The 12,902-nt window shown below is 36.2% G+C and overlaps 1 protein-coding gene across 33 annotated transcripts; it reads right to left on the bottom strand.

Annotated features, from left to right (window-relative positions):
• Nucleotides 1-1,543: 1,543 nt before the first annotated feature.
• On the bottom strand, nucleotides 1,544-12,403 carry LOC142617623 (putative disease resistance RPP13-like protein 1). 33 transcript variants are annotated; one of them, XM_075790563.1, is made up of 14 exons: nucleotides 8,806-12,403; nucleotides 8,638-8,665; nucleotides 8,217-8,384; nucleotides 7,110-7,590; nucleotides 6,158-6,762; nucleotides 5,872-6,056; nucleotides 5,624-5,735; nucleotides 4,714-4,797; nucleotides 4,055-4,129; nucleotides 3,917-3,978; nucleotides 3,656-3,779; nucleotides 3,113-3,249; nucleotides 2,426-2,518; nucleotides 1,544-2,199 (listed from the first exon to the last, which is right to left on the bottom strand). In XM_075790563.1, the coding sequence occupies exon 1, from the start codon at nucleotides 12,202-12,204 to the stop codon at nucleotides 8,836-8,838; it is 3,369 nt and encodes a 1,122-aa protein (XP_075646678.1). In that variant the 5' UTR covers nucleotides 12,205-12,403; the 3' UTR covers nucleotides 1,544-2,199; nucleotides 2,426-2,518; nucleotides 3,113-3,249; nucleotides 3,656-3,779; nucleotides 3,917-3,978; nucleotides 4,055-4,129; nucleotides 4,714-4,797; nucleotides 5,624-5,735; nucleotides 5,872-6,056; nucleotides 6,158-6,762; nucleotides 7,110-7,590; nucleotides 8,217-8,384; nucleotides 8,638-8,665; nucleotides 8,806-8,835. The 33 variants fall into 33 exon arrangements, with proteins under 33 accessions (XP_075646678.1, XP_075646654.1, XP_075646668.1 ...); XM_075790539.1 differs by having other exon boundaries at nucleotides 4,055-4,797; XM_075790553.1 differs by lacking the exon at nucleotides 3,917-3,978 and having other exon boundaries at nucleotides 4,055-4,276.
• Between the last annotated feature and the right edge of the window lie 499 nt (nucleotides 12,404-12,902).

The raw sequence follows: 12,902 nt of genomic DNA, 5'->3' as shown, positions 1-12,902 counted from the left end.
TAATCACAATATTTACATTAACAAACTACCCACAAACAAACAAACTAATCACAATATTTACACTAACAAACTACCCACAAACAAACAAACTAATCACAATATTTACACTAACAAACAAAAAAACAAAAAATTTCCTAATATGTTCTAATTGTTTCTTAAAAAAAATAACCTAGCAAATAATTACTATATTTAACTAACAAAAAATATTATCAATATTGTAAAAAACATTACCTGAGAGTTGATGAAAGTTGATGAAAGTTGAGTGTGATTGTTGTGTGAGTGATGAAGTAAGTTGTGTGAGTGATGAGGGTTGTGTGAGTGATGAGGGTTGTGTGAGTGTGCTGCTGTGAGAGCAGAAGAGAAATGAGAGCATAAGTGAGCCGGGTAAGGGGGAAAAAGGTCCCAGTTGGGACCCACATGACACGTGGATGGGTTGGGCACCATTCACAGAAATCGAGTTCAGGAGACTCGATTTTTAGAAGCATATAAATCGAGCCTCCTTGACTCGAGTTACATCCACGTGCCCGAAAACTATGGTGCTCAAAAATCGAGTCCAGTAGACTCGATTTACCTTAAGTGATCACGTGACCAAAAATCGAGTCCATTGGACTCGTTTTACTAACGTGATCACGTGCGCCGGCGTGAGTGTGGAAAATAGAAATCGAGTTCATTGAACTCGATTTTCTTGACCAAAAATCGAGTTCTTTGAACTCGATTTTTGTGCCAACGTGGCCTCCCTGTCCAGCTCAGCCAGTGCCGCGTAAGAGAAATATAAACCGAAAATCGAGTCCAATAGACTCGAATTGTTAGAAACCAAATATGTTTCAAACGTTTGCTTACTAATGATATAGTTTGAGTTTTGTAGTTAATTTTGTAAAAACGCCTAAATTTCATATATATATATATATATATATATATATATATATATATATATATTTATATATATATAACCAGAGTTTGTTTTGAAAAAAACTCTTGCATATCCGGCAAGAGATAATTTCAGGTTCCCAAATAGCATAATTCAATCAGTGTCTTCCTCATCAATCAAAGTCAACAATGATAGGAAACCGTGAAAAAAGTTTTCATTACCTGATTCCCCGAATTCAGCTAATGTGACCATATCGGCAATAATGTAATAAATCAATGTAATGCTAGGTAATCAGCACACTTTACTTACAGCAGTCAAGCACAAAGGAGTTTAAATTTTGAATTGAAATTGAGTTAGATAAAACTACATAGTTGAGGCTAAAATTTATGTGCTTTCACTATCTAGAAATTTTTTCAAAATAATGATAATGGTCTTACTAAATATTCCAGTAGTGAATTACAGTACCAATCAAAGTGGTAGCTCTTAAAGTTATAATTTCAAGCACAATGTCTGATGGAGTCCAAATAATTTTTAGGCCAATATCATTTGATGGCTGAGACAAAATTTCAAAGAACAAATTTCAACACATTAGTCAAACTGGTTGCTAGTCAACTGCATCCTTAACTATATTTTATAAATTGGTAATCTTGCTTCCTTTTAGACGAGCCAAAAAACAGCTTAAAAAAACCTCAATAGAGCATATGATGTATAAGATAAAAGTCACATTACAAAGAGGACTAGGCTATAGCAGAGAAGAAGAAGATGTAGAATTGGCAAGCCAATGAGTATTAGTGAGCATTCGACTATGGACTTGACAAAACCATAGCTTAAAAATCGCAAATGCAACAAAGCAATGTCTTCTTTAACAGCTTGTCTCTCCCACTTCCACAACAAAGGCTGCTAACCTCATAGGCCACTGACAACTACAAGTGCTGTGCACGCCTTTCATAAGTACATAGGATAAGGTTTCCAAATTGCTTGACAAAGTCTACACCTAAACGGCAACTCTTTATTTTGGCACTAACTCCCACTTGCTATGCCCAACAATCTACAAATCGTATCCAATTGCACAAAGGAGGTTCTCATTACAATGATACCCAACCATTGCTTCTTGACGAATCATGATCATGTGCCTGCAATAGTAAAGAGCTTGAGAAGCATGACAACCTTCCCTTCAAACGTGTCCCACAGTCCAGCATTTCAAAATAGCACACAGGGTGGCTATAATAGCAAGAATAGCAGAAGAAAAAGGATCATCATCCGTAGAGATAAAACTTTAGGTCAATAATTGGTTAGCCTCCTTCAGGTCGAATTACCTATGAAAAACATGCCTGAAAGTTTATAGCGAAAATTCAGCAACAACTATGAGTCTTGGTTTATTGTAGTATACTGCTATGTTATATTTATGGGAAAGAAGGTACTAAAGCACACACTAAACTAAAGAAAGAAAACTTTGAAAATGAAAAAAATAATAGAAGTCAACAAAAATTTCTATAAGTTATCTCTAAGTTGATGGTGTTTCGAAAGATGAACAAGGTCAAAGAAAGGGGCACTGACCTTTTTATCTACATAAACACAGTTGGAAAAGTTGATTTAAGTTTCTGCTCTCCCAGACCAGAATGCCTCCTTTCCTCTTGCTCTTTAAGTCCTCTGGAGATTGTGCCATGATGCCAACCAGTCCATAAAGTGGCCAGTGGAGAGGAACATCGAAAAATAAAACAGAAGAAATGGAAAAAGAAAAAAATTAAACAGTCAGCAAATAAGATATGCCTTGAGTATTCAAAAAGAGCTACCATCAGCAATGAATTTTTACTTCTAAGTTCTAAAGTTCATATAATAGCATGGAAGGTTCTTTGCACTGAAACATAATCAGGTGAATCATCAGCCATACCAAAATTAACTTAAATTTAGATCAAACAAGAAATGTGGAGAAAATTTTCCATTTCTGTCTAAAACTCAAATCTGTCATATGATTAGTGTTTGTTTCTGAAACTCTGCATATTCAGGTTATTGAGTGTTGTTTTTCAATTTTATACATTGCTTTGGGAAACTAGGCCTTACTAAAATGCATTTTTGTTTCATTTAATAGCTGCAGAAAAGCCTCCTTTTAGTATATGTTTACTGAATGGAGTTATTAAGCAGGTTACATTGATGGTAGTATAGTGGGAACGTGACATCTGTGCCTGAAGAATTAACCAAGTAAAGAAGGATTAAAAATACAAATAAGTGATAGTAGTAAACAACCTGAAGTGGAATCAGCTATACATAGAGGGCAGGTACAAACTGAGAAGAATATTTGTGAATTACGGTCCAACCTCCCTTCTCCTTCTGGCCCTCCTTTCATATTTCCATTGTGGAATCCCTAAAAGTGGTCATGAGCTCTGAGAGAGAACACACACAACACACAATCAAAATTATACACTTATCCCAAAGAGCATAACTCAATCAATGTGTCTTCCTTATTGATCAAGTTTAGAATTTATTATAAAAAGAAAAAACTTCAGTTCAAATACAAACTATAACAGCTAGTGATGAGATAAAAAAAAAAGGAGAGATCCCCACATTGCAAAAATGCCAAGGGACTTCATTTACAACTTTCCATTAGCATACCACACTGGGAATCAACCAGTCATCTAATTTTAAAAAGTTTAGGATAATTGGCAAAAGTCAAGGAAGTGATTGATGGAGAAAAGAATTCATTCTCTATTGGAAAGCCTCCATATGTGACTACATTATCAGCAATTAAAGTAGTTTGCACTCCATTTCCAGAATATGAGCAAGTCTCACCTAGAATTATGAGCTGAAATAAATGGGGACTCTTAGGCTCAATAGGCCACTTATAAGCTTGTCCCTGATGTTTGACAAGAAATGTACTTTGCTCTCCACTTCCAAAAGTCTGAACATGTATCAGCTAAAATGAAAGAAATGTTGTAATTATAAATGCCCATAATTCACAAAAGAAGGAAAATTATACTTTTGAGAGCAAACGAAAGCAATGTGAAAAATGAAATTAAGAAGCAGCAATTGTCAAATTTGTAAAACCAAGACCTCAGAATCCATTAAGTCACAGAACAAGTGTCCTGCTTCCTTATTCATCATACAAAAGCTATCTAAAAATATTAAGAAAAAACATCAGCATAAGTTAAGGAATGGTGGGGTTACAGTGCTTTAGATCAAATGAAATACCTGCCCATCTGTTGTAGCGCAAGTGAGGATGCTTGAATATCCTTGCAAAGCATGATCTTCGGTTGAAATGACATTCTGCTCAGGCATCTTATTAAAAAGCTATCATGTCCTTTTGTGCATTTCCACTAATCATCGTCATCCACAATATGATACATAATTTGCAATCAATCAAATTCCAAGATAAAACATCTCCTTTAGGCATTTCACCAAACAGCTTCATGTCTTTAGGTAAAAGAGGTTCACACAATTCAAATAATTCACAAACCATAAGAGATGTTGATGAGCTAAAAATTCAGTGCCATAAGTTCACTTGTTAAGAGGGAAAAAGGAGAAGAAAAAAAAATGAGTGTACAGAACAAAATCCAAAATTTTACATATCTCCAAGTTTTGAAATTCAAGAAAAGCTTTTAGGAGATTAGAAGCTAGCCTCTAATGTCCCACAGCAAGAATTAGCTAATAAGAGGTTATGGTTCAAAATTTAAAAGTCACATTGTCTAAATACACAAACGGAGGAAAGAAGAGGATTTTGTTCTTTCATTTTGGGTATATTATTGGATTTAGCAATCTACATCGACAAAGGGAGAGACAAGATGGTAAAGTTTGCATAGGTGCTTTGAATGTTTCTCTCCAATTTATTACAAGGGGTTTGTGATACATACAACTAAGGGGGAGGGAATCCACATGTCTCTTATTGCCTTATGATGCTTTTGCTTCCAAATGTCTCTTATCGGAATTGCAGATGCCTGTGGACAAATTCAAGATCAAATCGTTTAGCAAGGAAGTGGAAGCACTGTACTATTTACTAAGACCAAAAAGGAAACAGACAGAGCAAGCAGACAAAGGCATATATATACTTAAACAAGAAAAGAAGATAAAGAAAATATTTGTAATTACTAGACATGCAAACTGAGTTCAAATGGTTTGCTGCTTCCATGTTTTCAATGGTTTAGCACATATATAATTAACAGGTTGGCCTCCTTTAAATCATACAACCAATGAAAAACTTTCTTGAAAGTTTTAAATGAAAAATTCAGTGATGACTATCATCTTGCTTTGGTAAAATTTACAGACATCCAGATAAAAAAAAATAGAAATATGAAGCCAAAGTTTCTCAATTCTATCTGAAACTCGTATCTATCTTATAATTATTCTTTGGGACAACTCGGAACATTCACCATGATATAAATTCAGGTTTTTTGTTTTTGTTTTTTTCAATATTATATCAGGAATGTACCCTTACTAATAGGCTGCCTTGTTTCATTCAAAAATTGCAGAAAAGTCCCTCCTAATAACGTAGGTTTACTCAATGGAACTAATAAATAAGGTAAAATTGATGGCTCAAGTGAGTGCTTGAAAATTCACCAATATCAATCATAAGTAAAAAAAGATGATACTATGTAATAACCTAAACATGGTAAGCGTGCAAACTGAGAGGAAAATTAAACCCTTTATCCCATGGAGAGAAATTCAATTTGTGTGTCTTCCTCATTGATCAAACTTTTACATGCCAGTTAGCCTTTTGAGTTAACAATGATGAGAAGCTATGACAAAAAATTTTATTATTATTACCAGATCTCCAAATTCAGCTAATGTGACCATCTCAGCTAAAATCCAACAAATCAATGTACTGCTGGGTAATGACCAATTATTATGAATGCAACCATCCATCATCAAAGAGTAGCTGAAAACTTGAAATGAATTCGAGTTAGATATACAAATCAAAGGCTGAAATTTCTGTGCTAACACAATCAAGAAAATTTTAGAAGGGAAAGAAAATATATTGATGGTCTAACTATATAGTTAATTACCGTGCTCACCATAGTGGTTGATCGAAAAGCTGTGATTTCAAGCACAATGTGTAATGCGGTCTGAATGATTTTTTAAGCCAAGATTGTTTGCTTACTGAGCCTAAATGTAAAGTTTCAAAAACAAATCCTCCAACACATTGGTCAAACTGGTTGCACGTCAACCGCATCCCTTACTATATAGTGTAAACTGGTAACTTTGATTAGGCACAAAACAAAACATAAGTTAGATACAAAGGAGACAGGACACAAACACAACAAAGGTTCAATATAGACAGGACCAAAATAGAGCCCTTACCAACCAACAGAGGACCAAAAGATATTCATATGGTAGTTTGATGTCATCTTTGCATAGTGCTTAACTTGACAAAGAATTCTGGGATCAATCCTATTAGAGCCAACACTTCTTATACTGGTTAATAGACTTTAAAGGTCACCAATATCACCTGCACTCACCCTACCCTGAATTTGTCTGTTTTCAAAAAGGTTCTCAAGCTATTTGCCAGTTGAGAGCACAAAAACACTTAGAATTCTCATATGTTTCATAGCCGTAGAGCTTGTCTCAAAAGGAGGAGGAAGGCAGTGGATTTGGGATTTTTTTCCCAGCTAACGCATCCAGCAGTAAGAATATTACTCATTTTGTCCTTGTGAAACAAGCATGAACCTTTCCCACTTCATCTCTTGTAACATCCTGCATAACCAGGAGTTGCCATCCTTGTCTGCCTCCAACATGCCATGTCCAAAGCACTCCCCTCAACTTGATAACTTGGTCCTTCTTTAACAAGTAAGCCTCCCTACAAAGCTGCTTCATTTTCTTACTATAATCAAGCATTGTCACAGCATTAACCTCACTCGCTGCCTTTGGTGGTAGCTTTGTTTCTGAAAGCCTAAATCATCCACAGCCTGTAGCAGAAAAAGAGTAATTTATTATGTTGAATTGATAATTCTAATTTTTTTTTTTCCCTTTTTATGTAATTTTCATTAGCAAATGAACTAGTTCTGCTCCCAAGCCAATTACCCATAGAGTAAGGCTTCATATGGCTCTTTATAGCTACAGTTCATCACAGATGTGAAACACACAAAGGACCATAATTTATCTCACTAAGGTATATTTGAAATAGTCCTCCCAATGAAAACTATGAATAAAATTCCTTTTCAGTATATACAACTTTTGACCAAAAATCAGAAAAGAAATGCTTGAAGGTTTCATTGCCTCTTAAAACTATACCTAATTTCTCATGTCCACCTACCTTGAATATGCATCCCACATGGGTGGTACCACTTGTGTAAATATGTTTTATACAATTATTGCTGCTGGTCCTCTAGGTGACGAGCATTAGTGGGAATTTGCCAACAACTTGATGAAACCAGGGCTTAGAAGATTAGGAACACAGCACAACAATATGTTAACAGCACATATCTCACAGCTTCATGTTTTCAATCCACAAAAATTGCTGTAAACCCCAGACATACTCGTAAGTACAAGTGCAGCTGCCGCAGCTTTCACAAGTACATAGGATAAGGCTTCACAAATTTTCTAACAAAGCTTGCACCTCACCTGCTCCAAACCCACCACCTCCACCAAAGATCAACACTTGCCACACCTGAAAATCATCAAATTGTATCCAATTGTACACAGTAGGTTTACAGCTTCTTCGAGAATGATTCCCAGCCTTTTCTTCTTGACAGATCATGACCATATGGTCACATTCCTGAATTTACAAAGAGTGGCTGCAATAACAAGAATAACATAAGAAAAAAAAGCAAGCATCTGTGTAGGATCTCTCCATCCAAACTGAGACCCAATTATCAATGGAATTTGATTCAATAAATTCAAATCTGATAGTGAGATCTGGTCCAAACTAAAAGGCTATGGCATTTCTAATGAAATGGTAAAGATCAGCATAACTTATTGGAATAGTCAAGTTCGTTTATTTCATTCTAATCAGTTCTCATTATAATGAACCTATGATAACTTATTTCACACCAAAAGTGCTTTGGAACCAATGAAAAACTTTGACACCATGTGGCAGTTATGATACCTACTTTCTCGGCTACCTCATGTTCTTTTTCCATGTAGTAGTCTTTTTTCTAATGAAACTTTATCTTACCTATAAACAAAGAGTTTGGTGTGGGGAAGCCAAAAGAAGTTACAGTAATAGTTATCCTTGAAAATGTAATTACTATTTTTTTTTTATGGAGCTTCTCTTTGAACTAACAATACTGCTGATTAAAAATTAGTTTGTTCCTCTTTTGTCCTGATTGGTTGGTTTCTAATACTGGAAACTACCCAAAAAATTATTTTACAAATGACCTGGAATAGTTTTGGTTAATGTAGAATGAGTACTTGATCAGACCTTTTATTGTGAAATACCTGCCATCTGCAGCACAGGTAAAATTGCTTTGATCATCTGTGCAAGGCATGATCTTTGGTTAAAATGACATGCTGCTCAGGCATCATATTAAAAAGCCATCCTGCCACTGTGCATATCCACTGATCATTTTTCCTCAACATGATATGTAACCTGCAATCATCACATTATGTGCAAATGGGGTCCTTAGTATTATTAGTACTGTTTTTAAAGGTTCTCAAACTCCACAATACAATATCTATTTCAGGCATTTCATCAAACAGCTATATGCCTCTAGGAATAAAGGGTTCATATAATTGAAATAACATACAAGTATAAGAGATGTGCGAAAAATTCAAGGTGTCAGAAGCTCAATTGTTAAAAGAAGAAAAAAGATTGAACATACACGAGTCAAATTTTAATATACCTCCTCCAAGTTTTGAAGCTAGCCTCTACTGCAACACTGCGAGAATTAGCTTGGGTTAGGGTTTGAATTTTTAAAATTATATTGTTTAAATACACAAACAGAGAGGATTTTATTGTATAATCGTAAAGTTCTTGAACTGAAATATTATGAAATGCAATAACGTTGTACCTGGAAGGAAGAGCTCTCTGTTTTGCAAAATTATTTCTGCTGCTCCCTGCCATCAATTTTAACCGAAGGGATGTTGGCAATCTTTGACCACATTATCCCTTTGTCTTTCTCGCAGTTTTGTTTCAGCACAGGACAATCAGAAATATCAAGTCGCTGAAGCGAGGGCGGAAAACACTTCTCTGAGAGAGACGCGAGTTTAGGGCACTCACTGATGTAAATTTGTTCAAGTGCAGAGAGGTTTTGAAAGAACTTCCAGGAGAGGAATAACAAATTTGGAAAATCATAAAACGTCAGGGAAGTGAGAGATGTAGGCAACATCAACATCGTCTTCCCATCTTCCTCTTCTGGAAACGAATCCATAATTCCATCACAAATAACGAGAGATGTAAGCGACGTGAGTCTGTGCAGTCCCAACTCAAATATTTGCTTACAGAGATTCGCCCCTGCCACCTCAAGCTCTCTAAGGTTGGTGTGGAAACCCTCTTCCGGAAAGGATATGCGTTTTAGGGATGGACAATTAGAAATAAGACTATCACGCTCTCCCAAATAGATCTTTTTGAGGTGACAGAGTTCGTGTAGGCCTCTCGGTAAGCGCCTAAGCTTTTCACAATTACTAATTAGAAGATCTTCAAGTAACGTGTCCTTGTGTAACTCGTCTACTATTAACTCCAGCTCTGGACAACGCCATACGTGAAGGACTTTAAGGGTGGTAGGTAAGATGTCTTTTGATGATAAAGATGTTAGATTTGGGCATCCACCAATCTCAAGGTGTTTAAGCATGGCAGATAGGTCGACTATTGTTGATACGCATTTTAGGGATGGACAATAATAAATTTCCAAGTGCTCAAGAAGAGATACATTGTTGTTACCAATGCAGCTAAGATTCTCCTCATTCATCAATAAAGAAGAAGTTGAAGAAGCCCCTCCCTCATCCATCACAAATTGCAAGGATTCCAAAGCATTACAGCCTCTGATTGTTAGCGTCCTTAATGTAGACTTCAACTTGATGTTTACAAGACTTTGGCACGATTTGATTTCAATTTCTAGTGTTACAAAGGACATAAGCCCATCTTCACATAAAGATGTCATCTCCTTACAATTTTCTATTATCAGTTTTTCTACCTTCAGAGACTCATGCACAACCTCTTTACATCCCACAATTTTTAATACTTGAAGTACTGAATGGCTTGGAATTGAAACAACCAATTGCTTGCATGCATCAATGGAAAGTTTTTCCAATGACGGAAGATGATGGGGGAATTTTCCTTCTAATTTGGGGCAATTTGAGATAGAAAGCTCACGCAAATAAGGGAATTCTTCGCACTCAACTCTGCAAGGAATCCAATCTTGCCATTCATCCATATGCTCAAAGCAAAGTGTTCGTAAGCTCTTTAATTTTGCTATTCCCGCTGGCATCTCTCTAATTGAATGTGCATATGAAATATTGAGATGTCGAAGATTGACCAAATTTTCAATTTTTTCTGGTAATTTTGTGAGATAGGAACAACCTTTCAATATCAATGTTTGTAGATTGTACAAAGAACTTGTTGATTCTGGTAGACTTTTAATCTTAGTATAAGAAAGGTTGAGGTATCTTAAATGTTTCAAATCACCAATTGAACTTGGTAGCTCAAAGATATCATTTCCACTTAAAGATAATACCCTTAAGCATCTTAATTGTGGAAACAAACAATATTTAACATCAAAATTTGTTAAGCCATACTTTTTATATAATGGTAGCGACAGGAAGGTCCTTAAATGCACATCTTCATCAAACTTTTGAATGCAATCATTTGAATGTTTAATATAAGAAAAATGTCGTACCTTCGTAGAAATCTCAGATTGCTTACTACCGCCCATTTGAACCTCCAACCTATAGTACAAGTTCCCTGCTGCCCACTGAGCTAAATCATGCATGAGGTCATGCATGGCAAAGAGTGATTCATCATCGCTTGATTGTTGAAAAAATGATCTATTGAGTAGATCACGAAAATAATCACCACCAAAATCTTCCATCGGCTTCTTTCCTTTTGTTTCTTGAACCAAACCTTCTGCCATCCATAACAAGACTATATCTTTCTCATCAAATTCATTATCTTTTGGAAATAGTGAACAATAGGCGAAACACCTCTTTAAACAAGAAGGGAGGTAGTTATAGCTCAATTTAAGAACAGAAAAAATACTACTTTTTTCTTCAGGAATATCCAAGATCTTGCTATTTAACACATGTTCCCACTCATAGCGATTGCGTGTAGTGCGTAAAAGGCCGCCAAGTACTTTTGCTGCCAAAGGTACTCCCTTGCACCTATTCACAATTTTTTGACGAAATTCTTCAAATTCTGGATACTTACTAAAATCTGTTGCATCTAATGCGTGGTGGGTAAATACACGTAAACAAGCATCACATGACAACTCTTCCAACTTGTACGGTGGAGTAGTGCCCATCGTTGATGCAACACCAAAGTTCCGAGTTGTGACAACTATTTTACTTCCTAGAGCCCCAGATTCTAAAGGCTTGCGTAGGTCAGTCCAGCAATCGTACTTTTCACACCAAACATCGTCCAAGATGAGCAAGAACTTCTTCCCAGATAATTTTTCCTGCAGTTTTTCTTGTAGTGAATTTAAAGTATAATTATCACCACAAGATTCGGGAGGGAAGGAGTATAGAATTTCTTTTGTCAACCTTAGAATGTCAAAATCTTCAGACACGCAAACCCATGCTTGCAAATCAAAATAACCCTTCACTTCATTGTCTTTGTAGACTAGTTGGGCAAGAGTCGTCTTCCCCAGTCCACCCATACCAACTATGGGAATCACAGAGAGTTGAGCATCACTTGATTCGAGCAACAACTTGACAAACTCCTTTTTATCTTTGTCTCTTCCATGAGTATGACTTTCAGCCAGAGAAGTCGTGGGCGGCCTTGATATTGTTGTTTTAGTCCTTCCCCCACTATTTTCCATTAACTCTAGATCTTGCTTATCTTCCACTATTTTTTGCAGTCGTGTATCAATATCTTCAATCTTGGACCGCATCAACGTAACAAAATCTCGATCCGAACCAACACAATCATTGATGAACTTTATTACCGTATTTGTGCTGGGTTCTTCTGCATTCAGCTCACGTCGCAAAGCTTCAGTAGCAAACTCGTCCAAGATGTCATCCGCATCATAAGCCAAGTCTTGCAGCTCAGCCAGCCAGCTCTTCACAAACTCGTCTGTCATCTGCTTCTCTTCGGCATCAGCCAGAACTGCACGGATTTTCCGCAACTTCATTGCCCACTTCTTGAGGTCAGCATTAACGTTCTCTTGCCGAAAGATCTTCAAAAAATCAGAGGAGCTTAACTTGTTAAACAGCACATCAAAGAAAGCGGATAAAGCAGCTTCCGCGACAATCGACATGGTTCGCTTGTGGAAATGAAGTAACCAGAAAGACACCACAGAAAGTTGAGATGGGACTTTGGGAGTGAAGAGAGTTACTCTGTTCTGTGAAAAGTTCAAAAAAAAACAATGAACTGTTTCGGGGGGCACAGTTCTTGCTCTGGCTGTATGATTTTACTTCGCGTGGTTTCAAAAGTCAGGTTCAAAAAGTAAACAGAAATGACATAAAGCTTGATTGCTTTAGTAAAGCTCACAAATAGTAGAAAGAAATGATACAAGGTGAGAAAGATACAAAACGAAACACGCCAAGAATGACTGCTTTATTCATTGGGTGGGCCGGTGGGGCTCTGCTAGCTCAAGACTATTGCTTCCATTTCATATGGAATCCAACGCTCTGCTTAGGACTTTTGGAATCCAGCCAAAGGAACTCATATGATTAATGTCGGTAGGAACTTTCGAACATAATTTACATCAATGGACATTAGGAAGTTTCAATTGGATTCTAATTACAACATACTTTCGTGTAAAGTGGCATCTAAAATAAAGATTCAAATGCTCAAATTTAATAGGGCAAGGCTGTTCTTGAAATAATTATCCGAGATAATAAAAGAAAGGAAAAATGGTTGTCTTGACAAGCCTGCCATGACAATAATATCAAATTATTATTTGTAATTTATGGACAATATAAACAATCTCCATTCATAGTAAAAGTTTATAAA

This window comes from Castanea sativa, chromosome 11, assembly GCF_040712315.1.
Source record: "Castanea sativa cultivar Marrone di Chiusa Pesio chromosome 11, ASM4071231v1".
Classification (NCBI taxonomy): Eukaryota; Viridiplantae; Streptophyta; class Magnoliopsida; order Fagales; family Fagaceae; genus Castanea; species Castanea sativa.
The sequence above is the reverse complement of the archived record's forward strand: the minus strand, read 5'-3'. Positions and strand labels throughout refer to the sequence as shown.